We start from the raw sequence: 25914 nt of genomic DNA, 5'->3' as shown, positions 1-25914 counted from the left end.
TGTTGTCCCACCGCAATACCCCCTGACGCCACCGGGCACCGTTCTAGAATAATGCCGACCAGCTGTGTATCATGCTGACATGAAAGGACGGCTTTTTCAGTGGTGTATGACACAGGAAGTCACTGCCCAAGTGTCAATTTTCAACAACTTTGGAGTGAGACCATGTTGGTGTGAAACCAAAAGTCAACATAGTTATGTAACTTTACAGACTCTACGTATCTATGTTTACATATCTATTATTTTGACCAAAAATACAAACTTCCTATAACACTTTTTTTGTATTCTTAACATATCCAAGTGTTTGTCTTTCCCTAAACCTAACCAAAATGCGACTGTTTCACAATGTTATCCACACTAATAATGTTTGTAATAAACTTTGCATTGGTGGTGTTTTCATGTTGCCTGCATGTAATTTGATCGCATTTTGTGCCCACCACCATGTTATGAGTTGTTAAGAGGTTGTGTCCATTAATGCATTTCCAAAAGACTGTGATGGTTCCAAGCGGCAACCTCCGAGGCTGAAAAATAAAGCTCATGTGGAAGAGCCAAAAAACTACAGTTCCTCAAACTGCCACTCAAACTGGCTCAAGATGCGAGTTAATCCCCATAGACGTCCATGTTAAAATGCCCAACTTAACAGCAGAAATACACGTTTACATCCTGGTACAAAAACTGTTCTGGTCTCTATGACTAATTTCAACATTCATGACAGCTATAAGGGGGTGAATTTTAATATAACTGAACTGTTTACAGTTTGTTAAGGCTTAAAGTTACGCATATGTAAAGGCGGGGCTACTTAAGTGACAGGCTTTCTGTGAGGCAAGACTACAATGTTTGAGTCGGATCCGCCACTCGCTTCTCTACAGCTCAAGCCTCTTGTCCAAATTTGGTCACTTCTGGCTCCAAAAAAACCAAGAAGGCGATGGCTGAAATGCTGAACTTGAGGCTTCAGAACAGCAGTCCACAAACGAATGGGTGACGTCACAGTGGCAGCATTTAATGCCTCCAATGTTTGGTTCACTAGCTAGAAACTAACTTGGTCGCTAACTCTGACAGATGCTTAAACTCTTTGCAAAGTTGGGTGATATTGTTCTTTGGGTTTGTCATTACATTTATGAGCACCCCCTTTCACATGAGTCAATTTTCCATTATTAACACGAGCACATTAATCAGCACCACTTTAAAATATAGCTTTGATGAGTGAGCTTTCATGTTTCCAATGCAGAAAACCATATTGTTTCTCTTTGTATTCACACAATGCCAGTCAGTCAGATTAATGAGATTAAGGGCTCAGCCTGGTCATGGCTTCAAACAAAATCTATGTGAATGGTTTCAGTCGTCTGAAATGCTGCTTTAAAAACACTATTTTATGCACCAAAACTGTACAACAGATGTGAATAGTCTGAGAAACAAAGGACATTTCTGTAGTGAAATCCAATTTTTTAGGCATGTTCCCAACTTGATTTTTCTCTCAACGCTTCCTCAGATTCAATTGTCTCATACCATACTTTAAACTTCTTTGAAAGTTTTTCTGTTTTATGCCCGAGCTACTCTGAAAATTAGACAATAGTGGCTTTTTTTCTCTTTGAATTGGCTCAAACACAAAAAACTAAATAAACTCTAAATTCAATTAAAGCCAAAATCAATACAGCTGAGCAGACGAGACAGCCTGGCGGAGGTCATCTACTTGTCTACTTCCACCAAAATAAAATGTTCTGCCCTCTTTAAGCTGCTTCAATGCCAGTGGGAGAAAGCAACGGAAAAGCAGATAAGATGAGGAGGGCTAGAAAGAGAGAACAAAAGTGAAAAACACATCTTATTTTCACCTGTCTTGTAGTTGGAGGAGAGAATTGTGAAATTGTAAATTGTAAAAGACGGAGAACAGAGAGAGGAAAAACGCTCAAAGGTGACGATTCACATTTTTATAGCTGTTGCAGGAGAGCAGAAAACATGGCAAAGAAGTAAAAGAAGTGAAGCAGAAATGTGGGAAGTATCAGTTTAGATGTGATTAGCCAGCAGGGCCAGAGGCTGCCAGGTAGCAGAGACATTGCTAGTTCGGTCCCTTGTGTCAACAGGAAGATGTAATCCCAGCTGGGAGGGAACTGTCACCTGTCTGGTGTTAAATTGAAGGTATCAACCATCTCTGCCAAAGAGCCCTAAAGCAAGGCAAAGGTGCTTCGGGGCTGCTGCAGTGCAGGAAACACTCCAATCTATCCTCTCTGATGAAATACATGCGAGAAACCACGTGTATGTACTGTAGGAATCTAAATCCAAGTTATCTCGTGGGAATCTGCCAAAGTCTAATTGAAATTAGCCCAAACAGAGAGAGAGGCATTAACTTAACAGAGCTGTTCAACAGCTTGCTGAAGGAACAGAGCGTCAATATGCAGGAAGTGTGCAGCCATCTTGCAGTAGAATCACCGTGGGAGTCCATCAAGCTGCCATAATGACACAGTTTGGGGAAATAGCCTGAGAACTATTAGCAGCAAAGGCAGAGACGGAAAGAGTGGAAAAAGAGACGAACTCACTGCAGAGTCTGCCTCATCCATGTGTTCAGGTTTGATCCTTCATAGATACTTCATACCAAAATACAACAAATCAATTAAATCAATACAGCTTAAGTCGTACATTTAGTTACCTCTCCAATGTTTCAATAAGCATTAGCTGACTTACAGAAAGCCCTGATGCCATTTGCTGATTTAATTTCCAATGAAGTATCAGTGATATTTTTATCTGGAAGACAGTACGTGATTTGGCGTGTGTTTGTGGAAACCTGCTGAGAGTGTCAAAAAGGATGATGACTAATTCTGACAAATCTAACAGAGGGGGTTGCACATACTGTACAATAGTTTCTGGATAATTCAGCTTTAATCATTTATATAAAAGGGATAATAACAAAGGCGATGAGGTATTTTGTCACAACATGAATTTAAGCTGAAACAGTGTTAGTGACACTGAAATAATCCTTTGGTAGCTACTGGGAAGAATAATGTTACCGCATTGTGTCACTTATTGAACTACAGTACAGTATGTGTTGAACACCAGTGGCACCATTGACATCTTAAGAGGTATTTTTACTTGTGTGTCAGCTCTATGCAGACCCTATGCCGTAGCCTACGCTGTTGTGAGCATTTATACTTGTGTGGTGGTGTGTCTGTGTCACTCTGAAGTTACACCTCCAAAACACTAGTCGGCGGCGGAGGTATCTGTGAAGTGCTGTGAAGTTTATTAGATTCAAAACACACATTAAACACACATTAAACATGGCTTAATAGAGACAATTTCGAACAAAAGTACACAAATCAGCTTCACTATAACTAGCAGCATTCACAGACAAACACTTGTCTTTATCTGGACACATTTTCCCCACAAATACAACATGCTAATGTTTTTAGCACAAGCCTATGGCATTTTACATTGTATAAATTAGCCTAGTGGCTAGCGGACTTTTCCTCTACTCATTTGAAGCCAGGGACAACAGCAACATTTAACAAAGGTAACGTTACAAAGTTTGGCTCTATTACAACTCACAATATTCACCAACAAAACAACTGTCTTATACTAAACATGTTTTCCAAACAAATACAACATGCTAACATTCTTAGCACAAGCGTATGGCATTTTACATTGTATAAATTAGCGTAGCAACGAGCAGAGATTTCCTCTACCCATATGAAGCCAGGATAAATCACACACAAGGCTCTATTGTTTTCACAATTTTTCCACTGAGGGAAATGGTTTCAGCTTACAAACATAGACAGGAGGTCTGCGTCACCGAGACATGTGGTTACATTTCTGAGGTGCACGTCAGGCTACGGTGTAGGGTACAGTGTAGGCTCTACGTGGATGCAAGCGCATGCCATAGGTATGGCGTTAATTCAGCGCAGAAGTATAAATCCCACATTACAGTGCTGCCTTGCCAGCAACAACTCATGATTCTATTTACAGTGCAGCCAAACAATTTCAGTAGACACTCTTAGTAGTGGAAGAAGTTTTCAGATCCTTTACTTAAGTAAAAGTACTAATACCACGCTCTAGAATTACTTCACTGAAATTTAAATCCTGCATTCAAACCCTTACTTAAATACAAGTATTATCAGCTAAATGTACTACTTTAAACTAAAAGTAGTCATTCTAAATGTCCCCTGGTAGTGTTTTATTATGATATGTGGTTTTTGGATTCATATTAAGTCAACTTTTCATGGGGTCAGAAAAACAGCCCTGTTCAGTTTTGTGACGATGCATTGTCCAGGTGATCCAACGGGCATTTTAAAACAGTTTATTCAGGGAAGAAGAGATGCATTTATATGCCTCCACTAGGACCAAAATACATCAGGAGTGTGCACTCTACTGTCCTTTCAAATGAGGTGTGTAACATACAGTAAATGTCTGATGTCTGGGTCACTAAGCTAAGAAAAGAAAGTGTTGGATTAGTTTTGAAAGAAACTGTAGCACAGAAATAAACAGTGGAGGAGGGAGAAAACAAGGGCAGAGAGGGCAGAAGGAGTGGGACTGAGTGAGTTAGCGTGAGTTTAGTGGGAATGTAAAGGCTGCTCTCTAGCTGCTCAGGGAGAAAAGTGAAAAAGATAAGTGAGGTGGACACGGTTCGGTTTCTGAGTGTGTGTATGTGTGTGTTCGGCTGCAAGAAGTCTGATGCTTTCCAGACTACAGGGGGTCGACAAATGTGTGGTTTTGTGGGAAAGGTTGACAAAATAAGTAAGGAGGGAATTATTTAATGTGTATATGAAACTTTAATACCTGTGTGTGTGTGTGTGTTTGTTTACCAGACAGATGACATTTGGTGTGAGGGAGCCTGATGCTCAAATAAGCATCAACACCAGTGTGTGTGTGTTTGTGTGTTTACCAGGAAGATGAAGTCAGGTCTCTTGTTGTTGAGGGAGATGGGCGATCGGCTGAGCGAGGTGGACGTGTCGTCGGAGCTCTGCGAGGACGGATGCCGGAAAGTCTGACCGGTCAGCTTGGTGTCGTACAACTGCTCCTCAAAATCTGCACACACACACACACACACACAGAAAAAAAGAGCCTGTAAGTTAGTGTCAACTTTCTGCAGCACAGAACATTGCACACACATGCACTCAAGAATAAAAGTGCACTGACACACACACACAACACACAACACATAACCCAAACTCACACACCAGATATCCTATTTGCATGGCCGAGAGCAGAGATCTGGTAAGACTGCTGCTTTGCATCACCCTGCAGTTTCCCTCCTGTGACTCCAACCGCAGCTTCTGCCGAGGAACCTTAAAGGACTCCTTAAGTTTGTTTTTAATCCTCTCGTGAGTTGTGGGGCTCACTCTCCTTTCATTCATTCCTTCTCTGCAACTCTGCTTTTCTTTCCGTCTTGTCCTTTCTCTCCTCGTCTTGGACTTCTTCTCACACACTCCCGTTCGATATCTGTGTCTCTCCCTCTCTGGCAGCTTAGGCGACTCTCCCTCAGGCCATTGTAAACAGATTCCTAACCCCCACCTCCCCCTTCCTTTCTTCCCCTGCACACACACACACACACACACACACAAATCCCCCTCACAACCCCTCAGCCAATCCTTTACCCCAAAACATACTCCCGACCCACTCCCCACTCATCCCGAAATCCCTCTGGCTCACAAACACACACACACACACACACACACACACACACCTACACACACACTCCCGCTGACAGCCTCAGTGGAACAGCAGCGTCAGTGAGGTGCAGAGTTTTGGGTTGAACTTGCTCTCTGGGACAATATGGATTCCTTGCTGGTGGCATATGGTTGCCTAGCGACACAAAAGGGGCGGGTGACAATCAACACCTACCCACCCACTAAAGAGAAGTTAATGGTAACCTCTGTGTGTTGACATGTGGAACTGTGGTCATGAGTGGGACCCTTAAGAGCACCAGAAAAACAAAATCAAAGGCGCTCCAGTTAGCATTCGAGCATCAATAATTCTGTAAATGACACTATAATAAACTAATGTGAATAAAATTGTTTTATGGCACACAACAGGAGGAATATGCTATAAAAGACAAATGGAATAAAAAAGCTCAAGACTTGGACTTAGGGAACCTTGGATGGACATTTGACACCCAGCCAACATTTGCATGTGAGGCCTTTGTGGTTTAGTAAATGGGCTGAAAAAATGGGGCCTATATGGGATTGTCCACAGGTTCCTTATTGGCTCCATGTCATTTGTCCACATGCGTGGGTTTACCCAAGTAGGCCCCAGATAAAATGCCCATTTTGGACCCCCGCTTGGGCAAATCCACCCATGGGGGCAGTTGGCATGGGGCCAATATGGAACACATGGACAATACAATATAGGGCCCATTTTTCAGCCCATTTACTACCCACATGGGCCCCATATACAAATGCTGGCTGGGCACTGTTATCTGCCATTTTTATGTGATTAATGGAATAATCAAGAAATACTGATTATCTGCAACCCTAACACCAGGCTGAAACAAACTGAGACTTAGTCATGGTATCGAGATTCGTGTACAAGTAATGACAGTGAGGAATTAATGGTTGACACAGTGGAGGGACCAAATTAGCATCCCGCCCAGTGAACACACTGAAACATTTGTCAGCCAAAGAGCCAAATATTTCCTTCAGGAGTTAATGGAAACCAACAAAGGAGCTACAAAAAAAGGTTTTCAGGAACATAACTAGAAATTAATACTTATGAGGGCTAGGTAATGTTTAAAAATTCTGATACTAGTACCCATACCAGCACCCTCAAAGAGATAGCGATACCAACAAAGTACTTAATTCATATCCATAATGTGAAAGGAGTTGTGGTAATAAAGCTATACATTTAAACATCTGCTGCAGTTGCTGCTGCAGGAGTGTGAGCTTTGCATCAGGGCAGTTGGTGAGAGTCCAACTGTAAACACCCAATGATAGGGCTAACAGTTAGCATCACATGGCTAACATTACCTGACAGGTTTAATAACAGATTCGAGTCGTTTCGGTGTCTGTGTGAGTTTGTTGGTATCATTTAACGGCGGGGTGTTGGATATTAGCCTCTGCTACTGTGTTAGCTTGTGCCACCATAGACATTAAATAGACCGCTCGCCGGTGAAGGCAGCAACAGAAAGTTTCTTGATTCAGCAGGGAGTTGGGACGGTCCCCAGGCACTAAGAGGATCAAATACAGGTATTGTTTGACTGGAGAAGTTTTAATACTACTTGGTACTGGGTTGTGTCAGTCAGTACCTTAATGGAATCAAATGCCAGTAGCTACCTCTAATGCTAATGTTGCTCTGCATCTGTTAGTTGAGCAAACAGGCAACATTTTGCCGTAGGAAGTGGCCAAAATACAACACTTAATGCTGCTTTAGATCAAATAAAATGGAAAACAGCACGTAATATCCTCATTGTTCTCAGGCTTACTGGTCAATGTGAAGTTAAACAAGACAGTATCCAGTATCCATATGGCGAAGCAGTAGAATTTACAGGGTGATAGAGTCTGCTTTAACACTCAGTAAGCTGTAATGGCCTCCAGACTCTGCTGCACAGCCTTCGTGCCTGGTAAACTCATTCAAAAATGTTAGTAGTTTACAGAAAGTTTGGCAGGTGTCAGATTTAAGCGAGTGCAGGCAACGTGGGAGTGTTTTTGGAGTTGTGAATATAGAGTCATGAATACAAATTAATATACAGCAGCAGCAGCACCACAAAATACAAAAAGATAATGATGTGTTTTTATATGAGGGCAGGCAGTCCACCCACCCACAGATTTTGCTCACTTTTTAATGGCATTTGGGATCATTGCTGTTGACATCTTCCCTCTGCTAAACTAAAAAGTGCCAGCAGCGGGAAAACGTCTATAGGAACTCACCCGTTTTGAGTGTAATTACGCCTTGAAACTTCAGAGGAAACACAGGACTGCCTCTGCACACACCGAAACTTTCACAACCTTCAGCATGGATTAAGATGATGTGCATGTCAGTTGTCATTTTCAGCAGCCACTCTGCATTTCAGAGGTTATTCAGTCGAGTTTTTTCAAGGGTTTTCACTGAAAGTCAAGCATGATAATAAAAAAAACTGGAGCAAAAAGGTTTTCACAAGACGAGGACTACAAGTTGTAGACTGCTCTTTGCTTCATGTCCCTAGGGTGATGCAGAGAACAATTTTACATCACATGTTGACAGTTAAGTTTTATTCTCTTCTGCTTTATGTAAAAAAACACAAACAGCAAGTGAGAAGAAGGAAGAAAGGAAGGAAGATAGAGGATAGAACAAGTTTAGAAAGATGCTAGCCGGGTGGTCGAGACTCTGCTGTAATGCTTTGGAGGCAAATTCCCTTAAATCAAGTTTTTGGGAACATGCATGCCTCAGGCTAGCATTCCTGTGCAACCTCTAACCAGTTTAATCTGGTTGGAGTAAATGCTCCCATGTGAAATAAAACTTCTTCATTAATCCCAATGAGCATCATGCATGAGTGTCACTGCTACAATATGACTCACATTAGCTGATGTGCTGCTGCAGTCTGTATACCTGCATTTATTTTTAAAAGCTGTACCACTTTCTAATAAATCACAATTTATGACTGGCTTGTTAGTGACAGCTAGGGTACTGAAATGGCGTCATTAATGATTCATTAATTGCTTAATAATGCATTGTAGTCAATTATAACCCATAAATAACAACAGCTTTTGGGTTCTTAAGTGTTAAAAAAATGCTTTTCCATCTACTTAATGAATTATTACACAAACTCTTTTTAATTGCAGACTTAGTAACTTTTGCTGCTGATTTATTAAAGAGGGAGAACTCAATGATCTTTTATGAATGACTTTATCAATATTTATACCTGCAAAATTAATGGTTTACTATAAAGAGACAAACTCGTGACCTTTTATTCAAGGAATAATTTGACATTTTGGGAAATATGCTTATTCGCTTTGTTGTTGAGACTAACATGAAAAGATTGATACCACTGTCTCATTTGCAAGCTGAAAATAAGGCTGGAGCCAGAAGCTGGTTAGCTAAGCTTAACATAAAGACTGGAAAAACTAGCCTGGCTCCACAGATACAGGAACATAGTTGCCTTATTGGCCATTAATATTCAAGGATGTATGATCTACATATAGAAGAAGAAAAACAGTTTTGTCTCCAGTTTAGTAGAATTTTGATAGGCTAACTGCTGGATGCTTAAGGGAGTGTGTGCTAGGCTTACATGAACTGAACTGAATTACTTGGTGGTGTAAAATAATTGAGCCAGGTCTCACTCCAAAGTTGTCGAAATCTGGCGCCTGGGCAGTGACTTGTGGCGTCAGAAACCATGAAAAAAGGGCGCCCGTTGACGTTGGCATGATAGGCAGCCGGTTGCTATTATAGTTTAACAGCACTCGGTGGCATCATGGAGAAACATGGCAGGACAAGATGAAAGTTAAGGTAGCGAAAGACTGAGTAGAGAGGGCGGGAGGGATGGTGGATGGGTCCAACAAACACCGACTTTCACCCGAGAGAGTGGTGTTCTTGTCCCGTAAGATTATGAAGCCAAACCACGTGCTTTTGTTGCCTAAACTTAACCATGTGTGTTTGTTGAAGGAAAAAAACGTCAATTTGCGGTGTTGTATGTATGTACTGTTGTATGAAAATGTTAAATTTCCTGTGAAAACGGAAGTGTATCTTGAAAGAAGACAATGCATGTAACAGGCAGAACTTGAAACACCGTCCCAGAATGTCAGTACTCAACACAGTCAGGGTACCTTTCACGTTTCATGTGGATATGGAAAGTCCATGACCAAAAACATCAATATGTGATGAGGTTGGCGTGTGTTGAATAATGTATCGTCATAAGAAATAGTATAAAAAAACTCAACTGTAGGGCATGGATTTAGCATATTTTCCTTGGTTAATAGTACTGTAGTAGAGACATCCCTATATGATTTGATTTAGGGGAACTTTTCAACTAGCTAGTGTGCGACGTAGCTAGCTAATGCTGTAGGCTTATCAACTCTTTAATCATAACAAAATGTAGTTTTGGACAGGCACCCTGAGCATTTGGGGGTTCTTAGTTTTGCTCAAGGGCACCTCGGCAGTGCCTAGGAGGCGAACTGGCACCTCTCCAGCTACTTGTCCAGCCTTAATGCTTGATCCCAACACGGACATGAGCCGGTAAGCCTCTGGTTCCCAACCCAAGTCCCTATGGACTGAGCTACTGCCGCACCTGTAGGCTACCTAGTGTGCTATGCCTGGCTCAGTCTGAAGGTGACAAAATCTGCCTACCAGCACCCATCATGTTCGTTGGTTGCCTGGCAAGCTCAATGAGAAGTCAAGACTTTAGGAGGTTACTGCACCTGGCCAAGACATAGTTCGCCACATAACCCTCTATCCAATCAGAAATTGTTATTTCTACGCCTTTTGCACAGATTAAACAATTGAGATGTGGCCTATGGTTTGTTCTTTTCACTTTTTGGTGAGCTGTAGAAGCTCTGGAAGGTGAGGCTTGCTGTTTCCCCTTGTTCCCGGTCTTTATGCTATGCTCAGATATCGGGCTGCTAGCGGTAACCTTATGTTTGATGCACAGACATAACAGTGGCATCAATCCTGTCATATTACTAAAGACAAGAGAGCTAATTGGAATATTTTCCAAAATGTGAAACGAGATAGATAGATAGATAGATAGATAGATAGATAGATAGATAGATAGATAGATAGATAGATAGATGACAAAATATCATCAAAATATTACCATAAAATAATTTCATCAACACTGAATTTAATTAACTTTTTTTCTCCCTTTTGAGAATTTTAACGAGAAGCAACTATTACATCAAATTTCTGGCGATGAAACCAAACTCTGCTGTTTACAATTAAAGTTTATACATAAATATTAATGATTACAAGATAAACTGAAAACTTGTTTGTTCACTGCATTTGCCAATTCCTCAGGAAGCTGTTAGGCGTTTCACTTTGTAAGCGCTTGCTTTAAAGAAAACATGTCCCTGGCTATTTGTATTCATAGAGGCATATTACACACCCGGTGCTCATGATAGAGAACTGTCTATTTTGCAGTGTTAAAAATAATTGATTAAAAACTGCCCGAGTGCTGCGTGCAGAAACAGCAGGATCAGCCGGTTGGTAAGCAGCGAGCAGAAGCCAAAACTCGTCTCATCCAGACTGCAGCGGCCCAAAGAAATGAGGTGTCAGCAAGAGTCCGAAGATACGGGGGGTAAACAGACTGAAGAAGGATGTGAGGAGGAGGTGGAGGAAGTGAAAGAGGAGCAGATGAAGATGACACGCAGGGGGGTGAGGAAGAGGAGCAAGTAAGGAGGGGAAATATCAAGAAAAGGCAGAGGAAACTTTTCAGGAAGCAGAGGAAGAAAAAGAAGATAGGGCTTATAAAAGAGATGCAAAAGACAAAGCATGATTAGGAAGGGTAAAGGAAAAACAAATCAAGACGCTTAATTGGATAAGGTGACAGATGCAAGGAAATTAAGAGAGGAAGAGGTCAGTTTGAGGCCAGAGAAGGTGAGAAAATGGCAAATGAACAGACAGAGCAATGAGAAGGAGGGTCACAGTGAGACAAAGCAGCAAGTGATTAGGACAAGGCAGAAAAGAAGCAGAGAAGGGCAGCAGAAGAAGACGTAGGTGGAGAGGAAGAACAAGTGTAGAACTACAAGAAGTTAAAGGCGAGGCATTTCAGGACAAAATACTGGAGAGAAGCAACAGAAGAATCAGACAGCGAAGATGAGAAAGCAGGAAGAGGACGAAGGGAATTCACACAACATAACACCAATGAGGCCCAATCTGTCGAAAACTAACAGCAGGGTAGGAGATGCTGGCAGAGTTCTGTACTAAAAGGTGGGGGATTCAAAGATATAAAAAAGGGATCAAAAATGTTTCTGATCAGTTTCATATCAAAAGATTTTTTTCTTCCTGCAGCATTAGTCGTGAGTTTGTAGCCTCGGACCAGTTAAAGTACATTTTTCTTATACAAAGTAAAGGTTTCAAGCAATGAAAATGATTTAAAGGTCAGTAATGCCATTTGTTTTGTGAATATCCTCCCCCTGGCAAGACTTGCATCAAAGCCCTGACTAATTATATAAAGGAGTAGTTCAACATTTTGGTGATAAGCTTACTCACTTTCTTGCCAAGTGAACACTAATACCACCCTCATGTCTGTGCGTTAAGTAACAGAGTTGGAGCCAGGAGGCGATTAGCTTTAACTGGAAGCAAGAGGAAACTAATAGCCTGCCTCTCTCCAAAACTCACATAAATATGCCTACCAGCAGCCTTAAAGCTCACTAATTAATATGCCCTATCTCCATTGTTTGATAAGTACGCAAGGAGTCACGTGAAAACATGATTGTACAGGGCGTTAAAACCCGAAAACTATTCTGTTACAAAGGTACAAAAAATGTTAGTTAAAGGCGGACATGTACCAGCCAAACGTTTGCACCACAACTACAACCTTCAACAGTCCTTAAGGGCATCCATTCATTCATTCTCAGTAACCACTTATCCTGTTGGGGGTCGTCAGGGGCTGGAGTCTACCCCAGCTAACACTGGGTGAGAGACGGGGTACACCCTGGACAGGTCGCCACACTATCACAGGGCTGACACAAAGACAGACAACCATTCACCCAGTTAACCTAACCTGCACCTTTTTGGACTGTGGGAGAAAACTGGAGTACCCGGAGAAAACCCACGCTGACATGGGCAGAACATGCAAACTCTGCAAGGAGGTGCTCCCCCACCCTGGAGTTCAAGCCATCCACCCTGGATTTGAATCGAGAACCCCCTTGCTGTGAGGCAACAATGCTAACCACTGCACCTCCGTGCCACCAACTTAAAGGGCACTGGACTATTAATGTAAATATAAGGCCTTTATTAGTATTAACATGTCTTAAATGAATCTTTCAAAAGTTTTAAAATGCTCAGACATGTGAAGTAGGATTTTATGGATGTTTTTTTTCTAACGTTGCATTGTAAAATCTCAAAATAATTAGCAACATCTATTTTTCTCAAATAATTTATTGAATGCCTCTGGCTTTAATGTCATCAGATCAGGTTAGCAGACACAACAATACGTACATTTTGTTTGTAGCCGGGATGCTCAGAGCAGAGGATCCACTGTCTGCTAGCTAGCTGTCACTGTTTCCTGGACAACGAAAATTGGCTGTTCAACCAAGATTTCTTGGCATGGCTGAAATTGGTAAAAGGGAGTTCATACATGGCTCGTGAACTTTATGCTAAAAGCTTTTCATACTCATCATGATGGGAATCAAGGTAGTTAAATCCCACATGCAGAATTAGAAACAAACTCATGGAGAAACCCTACCAACTAACACCAGATATTTCCAAGGTCTGTTCTACCCTTGTCTCTGCTATGCGACAATAAAGTCTTGTTTTAAGTTACAATAAACATTCAAGCAAAATTTTCCCTAACCTTACATAACTGATGTCGGTTCATGTTTTTTTCTGTTGTGCTTCCTGTAGAATTAGCCTTAAATCTCATTCCAAGTGGCATTAAAGTAATCTTAAATAAAGTCTTAAATCTAACTTCCCTTAAACTGTAAGAACCCTAAACTTGCAACCTTAAAGTTGTTTTCATAAGTAGTCAATTGCTATATGCTATACAGTTTTACAACTAAGAATATAAGAATCACTCAAGGCCTACAACAATGAAAATGAAACTGAGATTTTTTTTTAAACAGCTGTTATTAATTTCTATATATCTTTTGCCCATGCCAAAGGTAGCCACTAGAGAAGGGCGAAAGAGCAGCAGGTGGCTCCAGAGCCACAGATTGCATATCCCTGGTCTAGACACACCAAACTAACATAAGAAAAAAAACTAGTGGAAACGAGGGCCAAGTGTTGCACTTCATCACCTTGTATCGCCTGTGTCTTAGCCAAAAGGTTTCACTTGAACACACCAACAAGACTACAGCCAACCACAGTCTATGCAAACTGGCACATACATTCTGCACCGGCGTGAGAGGAAATAACTCCCCATACCAGCAGGTGGCAGTAGTCTGTATTCATCATTCCAAAAGGGAAAAAGGAAAACCAGCAGGACAGATTCTACAAGCTAGTTAGCCAGTTAGCACATCAACAACAAAACCCAATGTTGAACGAACAAATGATATTTACTATGCACTAGCAAGCAGTTACAGTTACAAGACCACATGTGCTAAAGAGCTCAACGGCTTTAAAGAATTATCTTACCAAATACAACAAATGTTTTGAACCCACCCCTCTTTGACTTCAGCCGCTTGTTTGCTTTCATTCACCAACAGGTTCTGCTGTCGCTGACTTTGATTCAACATGCTGAATCAGCCGACAAAAAGCTGACAAGGGCTGACTAGTGCCAACGGTGCGGGCCACACTGCAAAATATAGGGTGACAAACGCCCTCCAATGGCCCAACACTGACTGACGGCTGACCATCAGCTTGGTCTGTCAGCTACAAATCACTCAAAATAAATACTGAAGTTCAGGTTTCAGTTTTAGGTACTTCTACATTACTTGTGTGTCTCCTGATCTTCTCCACTACATTTTACAGGTAAATTTTGTACTTTTTCTGCACTACATTTTGTTTGACAGCAACACTTAATAATGTGCAGACTAAGACTCCCTCCCTACTTTTTCTAAATTAACATTTTTTTTTACTTCTATTACAGTACTTTTACATTCTGGTATAGTAACTTTGACTCACTTTAAGGATCTTGATACTCTTCCCACCATTGCCAAGTTAGTCACTTGCAGAAACACCATGATGTGGAGGATTAGCAAGATGTGGTTCTCCAGTTAAAGCTAAAAGTTTGAAAGCATGTGCTGTGGATCTGTGCACTGACCAGTCCTTAAAACAACCGCACTATAGTGGAAGTAGAGGGAAGGTAAACAGTTGTAGATCCATGCTTCAGATAGCAGCCAGGCTCCACTGAGTGCATGACTGCAGGGTACTGTGGTGGGAAATTGAGGGAGGGGGAGCAGGGATGCTATTGGTGTGCGGGGTGTAAAAGTATGCCGGTCACTCCCACTAATGCACACACACACACACACACACACACACACACACACTCAGTTAAGCACGACCTACCCCACCCCCTTCCTCTGTCCAGACAAGCGGGCCAAGCACTCATGCATCACTAACCTGTATATTGTGTGTGTTTGTGCGTAGGTGTATCTCTAATTTATGTGTTTGTGTGAATGTGCTGTGAGTGCACAAATGTGTCTATGTGCCTCTGTTGTACCCCAAAGTGTGCCAACATATGGACATGTGTGTGAATAAATGTTATTTAACAACTCCTGTCTCTGTGCATGAATCTGCATCTTTGTGTGTGTTTGTGTGTACAGTGCACCCATTCACAGATAAACCCAACCAACCTTGACAATATGTGCCCCGGTCGTGTCAAATTTGGGTCACCCTTTCTTCTCCCCTCCATGAAGACCAAGGGGGGACGACAGAAATTAACAATACCCTTCTTTCACCACAGCCAGAGCGTTTGTTTGTCTGTGTACACTACGTGCACTCCGCCACGGATGCATGTGTGTGTCCCGGTGCACTCATGTGCATGTCATGTCTTCGTCCTTGTGATTTAACATGCACAACTGATCAATCCATTATGAGGAAAAGGGGGCCGGTGTTTGTAAGGATGTGTGTACCATGAAAGCAGATAGTGGTGACCTAGAAGGGCAGATCTGGCGGTTAGCGGCCTACTTTATGTTGGTCATGAGAAACCGCAAGAAGGCTTCTGATCTCATTACTGGGCTCTCTTTGTAGGCACAAATTCTGGCTCTAGTTCTTGTCAGTTATCCAAGATTTATTTACCGATGACTACCTGATGCTTTTTATAGTAAGGTGCACAGAGTGAAGACAAATTCTAAGCAGGGTGACTGCTCCTATAGTTGGTTCTTTGGTTCAAACTTTGGTCAGAAAGTTGGCTTTTTGTTTTTTAAGTCATTAAGAACCAAAGCTACATTCTTTAACTTTTATTTAGCTAAACATTACATCTGCCTAGTGTCTGGTTCGGCTCTTATTCAGCTCCTCCATGTTGTCACGATTACCCATGAATTCTGCACAGCCTTACAATTTTTTCCAACACCACAACTTTCCTGCAAATTTGACCAATCATCGTAGTTCCCCGCAAGTTTCACTAATTATAGCTGTCTCCCACATAACATCACCAAACTCACTTCCTTTTTTCTGGTTGTGAGGATACAGTGTACAACACAAACATCATACATTTACTAACAAAAATACTGCAAGAGACGAGGCAATTCCCTGATGTGCTGCATGAAGGTAGGGGTGAACTGAACACTTTTCTAAAGCAAAGTGTGGTTAGTGTGGTACAGTGTGGTTTTATTCTCACTGGAACAAGTTGCCTTCAATTTTTAATGAAATATACAAAATGAAAACTGTAAATATTTTTGGAAGTTTCACGTGCAATTTCATTACATTATCATTAAACCCCTTAAAACACTGTAATGTGCATTGCAATTTTCTTAGAAAAGCTGCTGTGAAATCTGGCATTTTAGTCCCCCAAAAGGCTGGCAAAATCCTGCAAGGACTGGTTATCAGGTCATTAAATGGCTGTTATCAATGGATATAAGCTTCACAGGCATACAGGACTTTCACCTAGGGGAGCAGGGTTTGTGTCCCATGTGAAACCAAAAGTGAGCATTGAATATATATGCAAGTATACAGGGTATACCAATCTCTTTTTCTAGCCATTTAGAGTATACCAACCTATCATCAAAGAAGCCACTGGAATTTATAGAAAAGTATACCCACTTCCTCCTCGGTAGCCCACCCATCTACCTAGTAGCACACCCACCCTATCACCTACCACTACATCACTGGATTTTGGCAACGATCAGCTCTTATGGAACTACAGATATCTCTAGTAACCACAAAAGCTTATATCTTGAGATCATTTCCCAACTAAGAGGGAGATCACTTTTCTGTTTTATGCCATCTTGACTTACTGCTCTCAGTCTCATCCTGGTTCTGTGGCTTTTGTCCTCAGAAATCCTGTCCTATCCCGAGCCTATATTACTTTTACCTTCAATGCTATTTCAATCCCAAGTAATTACTTCCCGTGTCACAGTCTCCATCACCTGTACTGATCTGACTCCAGTATGTGAGAACAGGCCTATGTATAGCTGATCCTGTGAAAATGTCTTGAGCACATAACAAGGCATTAGGCCCCTGCGTTGAACCTAATTCTGCATGTAAAACAATAGTCACTCCTGACACCTGGTTTTCTTGTCCTGCCCTAAAACAAAGACTACAGTTAGGATGCACTGCATCTTCAGTCCCATAGAAATCAGGCATCCTATGAAAACCACTGTCCAGCGATCTGATGCTAGCTGCTTCCTTGAATGATCTCAGGTGGCTAAGATCACTTGGTCCAATACCAGCCAAAATCCAATATCCCAGGATGCCAGATGCTGGTCCAAATACAGCTAAATGGAGCCAGTTCTCAGTCCATATTGTTCCAATTCTGCACTCTCAAATCATAGCTAGATCTGGCAACCATAGATAGGTCAGAAACACTTCATAGTTACTGCTTCAGCACTACAGCACAGTCAAATTCACTGCCGCTGACCACTCATTCAGACTGAAATAAGCATTGTGTAAGAAAAAAACATAAGGAGCTGCAGCAGTGTGGGTGTGTTGCTTCTGGACCACTCAGGCAGTGAAATACAATCCAAGAAGTCCGGTTTGAGTAACGGATCCATGAGTTTGACAGCTTATTAGATGCCAAAACCCTCTACAGCGGTTTGTAATACTTTGAGACAGGATTCTGTAACCACACTGACATTGTAAAGTATTATACAAGGAATGTGCACTTGCACATATTTGATCTGCAAATGCAGTGCGTTTGTTACGCCCAGGGAATGAAGGGAGCAGGACAAACTGAAATATGTGTATAAACAAAGGTTATGGTTTATTTGCAAAAAAAGAAATGAAGGCAAACAAAAATCTTAAAAATATTAACTCGACACTAAGACAAAGGAGTAGAAGTGCTCCTGGGTCTTTGTAGTAGTCACATACAGATGCTCTTTGGATTCTTCAGGTGAACTGTGTTTATTCCATCTTTTGAAGGGCTCACTGCATGAGTGAAGTATACTCTCAATCAAAACATATAAAATGTGAGTCTCCTCAAAAAACAGTCCAAGGCACACTGTAGGGTTTATATATCTGAAAACAAAATAAAGTGATTGTAAATCAACAGGTTACTTGCAGACCCTTTAAGGGCTGACGTCACAATGATGTCAGTTTGTTAGCTAGAGGCAAAACACGACTCTCCACCACAGGGCTGTAGGCTGTGTTTATAATTCAAAATAACACAACAGTGCATAACCAAACACATTTTTCAATACCATAATCACTTCATTACAATTTTAATTTTGTGTCACCGAGCCTACAGGCATAACTACATAACGCCCTGGACACACCGGATGCGTTAGTGCCGTCCGGTGTGTCCAGGGCGAAGCCTAATGGCACGGGTGTGTGGATGTCTGTTCATCTTTTCGTTCATGTCCTTATTAATGCACACTTTATAACTTGCTTGTTGGTTTTATTAAAAACGAACGAATGAAAACTAAATGTCTTTGAATATCTTTATTATCATTTAAAAACGAAAATTAAAATGACTGGTAAAAATAGGTTATGACCGGATTTTTATGACCCTGACGGTTGAAATGACCGGCGACGAAAAAGTCTAGCGCATCGTCTGTGCAGCGCACACTTCATATCAGGTTAGGGAAAAAGTATTTACTGTTGTAGGGATGAATAACATTATGTGTATTAAGGGTTATCATGTCCACCTCATCAGAAACTAGGGAGGTATTAAGAGGAATAACTCACTCTTTAGAACATTAGCTAACGTTAGCTTCGATAGAAAAACAAACCGGAGGAAACCGTTTAAGTGTCGTCCTCCTTTGTAAGATTGGCATAGTCAACCACAAAGCTTCCTGTGACATCATCCATCCACTGAGTGAGAGCATACGGGTCAGCCAGTCTGGTCCCGTTGGTCAGTGTTTACTTTTTCAAGTAACACTTGCAGTCCCGGAGAGTGAGTGACCTGACATGGTGCGTGCGTAAATTCAGTCTGACACTCTCCACTAAAATGAGAGCCCTGTTGGTCATAGACACAGAGCGTTATATTTCTATATGAATTCACAAGCTGTTAAGTTAATCACACATTCATTTTGCTCGGTGCTCTGCTGCTCCATCTCCCCAGACAGAGTGCCAAGAGAATGTTCTGCCACTCCAAGAGTGTCATGCTCTGGATAACTGGTCCAATCTGTGTGACATCATCCATCCACTGAGTGAGAGCATACGGGTCAGCCAGTCTGGTCCCGTTGGTCAGTGTTTACTTTTTCAAGTAACACTTGCAGTCCCGGAGAGTGAGTGACCTGACATGGTGCGTGCGTAAATTCAGTCTGACACTCTCCACTAAAATGAGAGCCCTGTTGGTCATAGACACAGAGCGTTATATTTCTATATGAATTCACAAGCTGTTAAGTTAATCACACATTCATTTTGCTCGGTGCTCTGCTGCTCCATCTCCCCAGACAGAGTGCCAAGAGAATGTTCTGCCACTCCAAGAGTGTCATGCTCTGGATAACTGAACAGTACATTTTGAATGGTCCAATCTGTGCCAGACTCCAGAGTATTTCTGAATGCACTACTCGCATCATCTTCCTCCATTGTCTAAAACACGCCAACAGAACTCTCTAGTTAGTGCTGGTTAATGTCTGTGCAGAACTGTTTTGCCTCCAGCTAAGCCCCGCCCACCCCAAAAATGTCATACTGTTTACTAACAGTGAAAGGGTCAAACAAAAGACTTCAACACTATAAACACACTGCCTCCGGAAGAGAGTTAAGAGTACTGACTCCAGTGCACCACAACTCGAGAACTGGCCCACTGGCACCAACTGTTCGTCCTTGATGAGCTAATTAGACACCACTGTATCCAACCACTCTCGTCCAGCAAGACAGGGGAGGGTGGAACCTAATGAGAGGATCTTGGTTAAACGTCTTTCACCCAAGCCTACTGCATTGGCATCCCTGCTGCATCATAACAGTAGCCTCATTTAAAGAACATGATCTAAAACAATCTGCCTGGCTACTTTGGCTACCTGAAAATTGTTCTGACTTCTAGAAAACCAGAAAGATACATGCTTACAACAAGTGCATCCTTGACTCTTCAGCAGTATATGTTGTATTCTTCTCTGCGACTGCACAACCTCTACTGAGTGCTTTGCTCAAGGACACTCTGACCCCACTTGTCAGGTTTTCTCCTCACATTACAAACCCTGTTTTAAAAGCTCTAAAGTGTTTCTTCGTCACGAGGTCTGCTCCTCTTACCTTCAGGCTATTGTCACCTCAGCCCTATCAGCACTGGGTTCATTTAAGGCTCTGGCAGGTTGGTTTAAATGTCCCTGGATCATGGCATTTTAGTGTCACACTTCATCCTGTGTTTGAAAAATCTCTAAAGGAGCCTCGAGGAAAGAAACAAGACAGATGAGTTTGTCTTCACTGATTCGCAGCGATGCCACTCTAACGAAAAGCTCTGCAGAGAGGAAATCTGAAAAAGAGAAAGAGACTGACTCATTTCCCGGAGAGAAGAAAAGGCAATATTTTGTGGTTCAAAAACAAACAGAGAACCAGATTATAAAGGTCACTCGGTAATAAAAGTTCAAACAATCTATAAATCCTCCATTCACTGTCAAAAACGCTGCTCCGGGCTGACAACAAGGACTCGTTTGAGCTCTCTGTTCATGAGCCAATTTTGTCAAAAAATGCTAAATGCCTGCCCTAAACTAAACACTGTGCTTACAAAGCATTTGCATATAATAACTGCAAAAGGCATTTAAATTGACACGTACAGTGTTTGTCGTGTAGAGTCAGTGGAGGAGTCTATTTAAATCAATACATGAGGAAACAGGTTGATAGCATGCTCAGATGATACATATATCACACCAGAAATGGGTACAACATCTCAAGTAATGTCAACAGTAAGTAATTTATTAGAGTTGAAGTCTCATTTTCAAAGTAGTGACATGTTATATAAGGGCTAAATGCTTCCTGTGAGATTATAAAACGGAAACTCTTTTCTCCTGAATCAGCGTTCTCCACTTGATCAATGCTGCACCTGTTCGGTAATGTGTATTGACCGCGGCAAAACCTTATCAGCCCTGTGTAGATAACAGCGAGCATTGACTCAGACCCTCTCTGACACAATTAAAGAGCCGCTGTGACATTTTATAGTCAAGTTAGTGCAGACAGGGAAAGTTTATCGGACTGGTTGCATTGACTCAGACCTGCTCCGACACAATTAAGGGGTTACTGTGACATTTTAAAGTTCGGTTGGTTATAGCACGCCACGTTGAGTCGTCCACCATGAGTAAAGGTTGCAACACTGGCACTTTGGGTAGTGAGGAGAGTGCTGCCTCATAAGATAAGATATGGTGACATGAAATAAGGCTAACTGATCTGAAGAAAGAGAGAAAAAGGTAATAAAGGGTGAAAATTAAATTAGAAAGTGAATGGTGAAGACAATTTATGGTGCTACTGCTAATGCGTGTGCGGCAGTCTAATTCTGGCCTTAAGTTTTAAATCAAATGAGAGCATACAGCTAACTCTTGTTCACTCTGAGCACTATTGATCCCATTGACCTCCCCTGAAAATTAAAGCCTGAAGTGTGACACAACTTTGCTAGGAGTGTGTGTCAAAACCTGTACCATAGTATCTATATGAATAAACATAAAAACTCCTATTAAAGGGACAGTTCATCTTAAATTACTTCTTTTTCTTTTACCTGTAGTGCTATTTTATCAGTCTAGACTGTTTTGGTGTGAGTTGCCAAGTGTTGGAATTATCAGCCATAGAGATGTCTGCCTTCTCTACAATATAATGGCACTAGATGGCACTCAGCTTGTGGTGCTCAAAGCACCCAAGAAAGCATTTGAAAAACTCTACAGCAATGTCACTTTACAGAAATCATGACCCTGTGACTCAAGACAATCCACAGACCTTGATGGGAGCAGTTATATATAGGAACTATTTTCTTTCCACCAACTACCCCTACGAGCCGAATCACAGCTGTGGTCCTTCACAATCCACCCCACTGTAGGAAAGAGGCATTCAAAAGTTTCGAAGAGCTAGCTCACGTTACAGCTCAGCCAAGGAGCACGCCATTAATGAAGCTCAGCGTAAGTTCAATCAGGAAGACTTTCTTTGTGCTCATCCATTCATAGCTCTCTCCATCCAATTCCTACTGTTTCCTCTAATCAGCAGACTATGGGTGTTCTCTCTTCTAGTTATCCAATCAAACTTCGCCATGATCGCCATTAGCCAATCAGGATGCCACTGCAAGATTTTACATCTGCTCTCTCCTCTGCTGCTGTCAGACATAATTTTAGGCAGAATCTTTGTGCCCTCCTCCACCCCGTTCACCTCTAGCTATCGTATCCAGAGTCCAGGAAAAGCTCAACAAAGACTAAAATGTGACTTTAAACCAACTACAATTCTAAGGGCCCGTCCCAATACCCCCCCCCCCCCTTAGCCCTACCCCTAGATTTGCGCGTTCCCACGAGGGGTAGGGGTGTCCCAATTCCTTTTTGCATGTAGGGGTAGGGGGCATAACAAGGGGTAGTGGGTATGAAACTAGCCCTTCGGAGCGAGGGATTTCAGATGCTGACTTGCCAGCGAGGGGTAGACGTCGCCATGGCTACCACCGCGCAAGAGACGGGGAAAAAAGTTCATACATGTACGTATAATTTCACAAATAAACATGGAACTTTTGTAAAAATGTTTTCGAGTAACTGTGTATTTGTGTAGAGAACGGTATAACAAATTTTATTGCTATTCACGATGTCTAGATTGGAGTTGACAGAAAGCAGGTAGCTCACGTTACCGTCGTCAGGTTGCTTGTTAGCTAACTAAATAGCTCACACTATCTGGCATCTGGCATCTGTCCTGTTCTGCAAAATTGTTGGATTTTTCACATTACGATAACACGCCAGCTAGTATAACTATGCTGCCTTGTAATGTTAGCTGGTTAGCTAGCTAGCAGAAGTCCCCTGTCGTTCATATCATTTCGTCGTCTGTTGTTCATCAAGCGAAGCATGATGAATACGGCAAATGCGATAGGTAGAATGAACTCAACCGGAGACTCCACTGTAGATGCCGGTTGGAAATGTAGATGGCTCGCAGCTTCCTGTTTAAAATAGTTAAATATGCATGAACGTAACCGGCGCGGTGACGTAGTGAGTGGTGTCCCAATTCCTAGGGAAAGATTTCTACCCCTACCCCTCGTTGCTTCATTTCGAGGGCCAAGGGGTAGTGGGCAATGGCTAGGGGTAGGGCCAAGGACTAAGGGGTAGTGGACAAGGGGGGGTATTGGGATTGGGCCTTAATCTTTATTTAAAATTTATGTCAAAATTAACCCTGAATGGGAGCAAATCACTGCAGCCAATTTCCAACATGTAAGAAAGCCTTCAGAGAGGGGTGACGGTTGTTACAGGAGCAGATAATCGCTCATGCTTCTGAAATTAGATGTTCAACAATCCCATACCACACACTTCAAGCCATGTAGTGCATCCAAAAAAAACACACTACAACAAGCCTCTCTCTTTCAAACACGGCTTTTCTGTAATGGATAACACACATTCACACATTCTTATCTCAGGCCCTCTGGCTACTGTGTGACCAGCAGCAGTTTAGATGACAGTTAAGAGCTGTTGGCCGACACTGAGAGTGTCAATGTGTGTGCACATCTCAAATCAAATGCTCTGAAGTGCATCTCGGCCATAGCTCTCATGCTCATTTATTCAACGGGTATCTCCAGTGAAGAAATCTGATTGGACTGTTCCTGTATAGCTGGTCATATTACACCAGGAAACATAGCTGTAAGAATCATGAATAGCCAAGTTTCTCACTCAAACGTCACATCGCAAACATGATCAAACCCACCATAAGTCTCAAAACGGGGATGCTAACGAACATGCAAACATGCCTGCTTCACTGTTTGCAGTTTAATAATAAGAAGGCATGATATCTGGATATTGAAGCTCAAGTTTTCTCAACAGTTTCCTCACTGCTGTTTGGACCCGCCAACGTGCAAAGTTTCCTGGTGCTGCTTTGAATTAGCGGTTGACTCTTTACATGACACTTCAGAGGAAGAACTACAGTGGTGGTGATCAAAACACCCTCCCATCCTTCATCTTCCCAGAAACTCTCCTCTAATCTTACAAACTACCGCTTGCACAACTAGTCTATCCACCTTCTGATCAGCGAACAGGGAATAAAATAAAACCTAACTGCTCCGACATTAAAGATACCATGCAAGACTTTCCTAAAAAACAATGTTCAGACTCATACTAAAGTAATCCCTCTCAATCATCACTTAAGACCCACAAGTAGTGTGTGCCGATGTGTTTACGTGCAGAGACTCCCTCTGTCTGTTTTTTCCTCTTATTTTCTGTGTTGGAGATGTTTATGGGCCTCACATCGCTCAGGTGACGTCAGGGCTTCATAAAAAGGTAGCAACTATAGACACTGCATGGAAAAACTGCAAATACAGATTGACGGAACGCCAAACTAGAATGAATCTGGTGTTGGCTTCTACTTTCACTTTCACTTTCACTTGGGAGCATGTTTACAAACAGTAACAACCTATTTAACCTGAAGAAAGCAGGAAGTATTGCACTAAATGTTGCCAGAGGGACGGACATGACACTCCATTTGTCTTGATTTGTTAACACCATAGACTCATCAATGAGGTCTTAAGTCTACTTTTGATTGCTCGTCAATAGTAGAAGAGTGAAATCAGCTGCTACAGTCGTTAACCACCACAGCATTATCAGGTTCCGTGTCTGGGTGTGTATAGTGTACGTTTAAAGTTTACACCAAGGATTCCCAGTAGGTGGGTCAAAAGTGGTCCAGAAGTGGGTCGCAGGTCCAGTACAGTAGGTTTTTGGCACAGAGCTTTTATTTTGATGTGCCATTTCCTGCTGTAGAGTGAGTAACTAATGGACAGCCACTTAGCAGAGACAGCAAACTGGCTCAACAACATGGCCAAACCCAAGTATGATGCTGAAGGTATGACTGTGTGGACTTTGGACTAATGACTAAGGAGAAATCTGGACCCCATGGCTGGACCAGTTGGGAACCACTGCTTTATAGTATATATTAAGATGTACAACGCGTCTCTACTTCCCCTCACTGTACAAAATGTCATTGCGTTGTTGATGTTATTTGTAAAAAGAATCTGCACAATAGCAATCAGGTGGTGAGGCCAGGATCTCATCTGACAACATAGACGGGGCAGGGTTTATCATTGATACGACAGCCAGCCACCAGGGGGCGATTGAGATACTTTGGCTTAACTTTTGAGGAGCTGCTATGCCATTAATCTTTTTATACAGTCACTGATTTAAACATGATGATGTTTAACTAAGCATGTAATAGGACACAAAGGTGTAATGCATAAAGTTTTTGTTTTTGAAAATACAAAAAAGTTGTTTTCTTTCTTCTGCAACTGATTTAACCTGACATGATGTGAATGTACAATATATATATATATATATATATATATATATATATATATATATATATATATAATACAATTACGTTTGGGTGATATGGCCCTAAAATAATATCACGATAATTCAGGGTATATTTTGCAATATTCTATACTATTTGACAAATCAGTAAAAAAAAAATATATATATATGTATATATTTATATATTATCAATTTAAGAACTTGGAATCGCAACAAATTAAGTGATATAGTTTGACAGTTTGCCTCAAACATTCAGTAAAAACTAAACAAAAATGATCTCTCACTTCTAAAAAAATTATAGTAACTCAGAGTGAGATTCAGATTCTGTATACAATATTAATAGTTCAACAAAATACAAAATCTACCACAAATGACA

The 25914-nt window shown here is 41.6% G+C and overlaps 1 protein-coding gene across 5 annotated transcripts in view; it reads right to left on the bottom strand.

Moving 5' to 3' along the window:
* Window positions 1-25914, bottom strand: part of nhsl2 (NHS-like 2) — a 266381-nt gene that overhangs the window by 76633 nt on the left and 163834 nt on the right. For all 5 annotated transcript variants that reach the window (XR_007448688.1, XM_049569282.1, XM_049569283.1 and 2 more), the window contains exon 3: window positions 4865-5007. Coding sequence is in view for 4 of the 5 variants with exons in the window: in XM_049569282.1 (XP_049425239.1) it covers window positions 4865-5007 (143 nt within the window). In the remaining variant the exon portion in view is untranslated. The remainder of the gene's footprint in view (window positions 1-4864; window positions 5008-25914) is intronic.

This window comes from Epinephelus fuscoguttatus, linkage group LG23, assembly GCF_011397635.1.
Source record: "Epinephelus fuscoguttatus linkage group LG23, E.fuscoguttatus.final_Chr_v1".
In the NCBI taxonomy this organism is placed as follows: domain Eukaryota; kingdom Metazoa; phylum Chordata; class Actinopteri; order Perciformes; family Serranidae; genus Epinephelus; species Epinephelus fuscoguttatus.
Note: the sequence above shows the minus strand (reverse complement) of the source record. Positions and strands in the feature narration are given on the sequence as shown.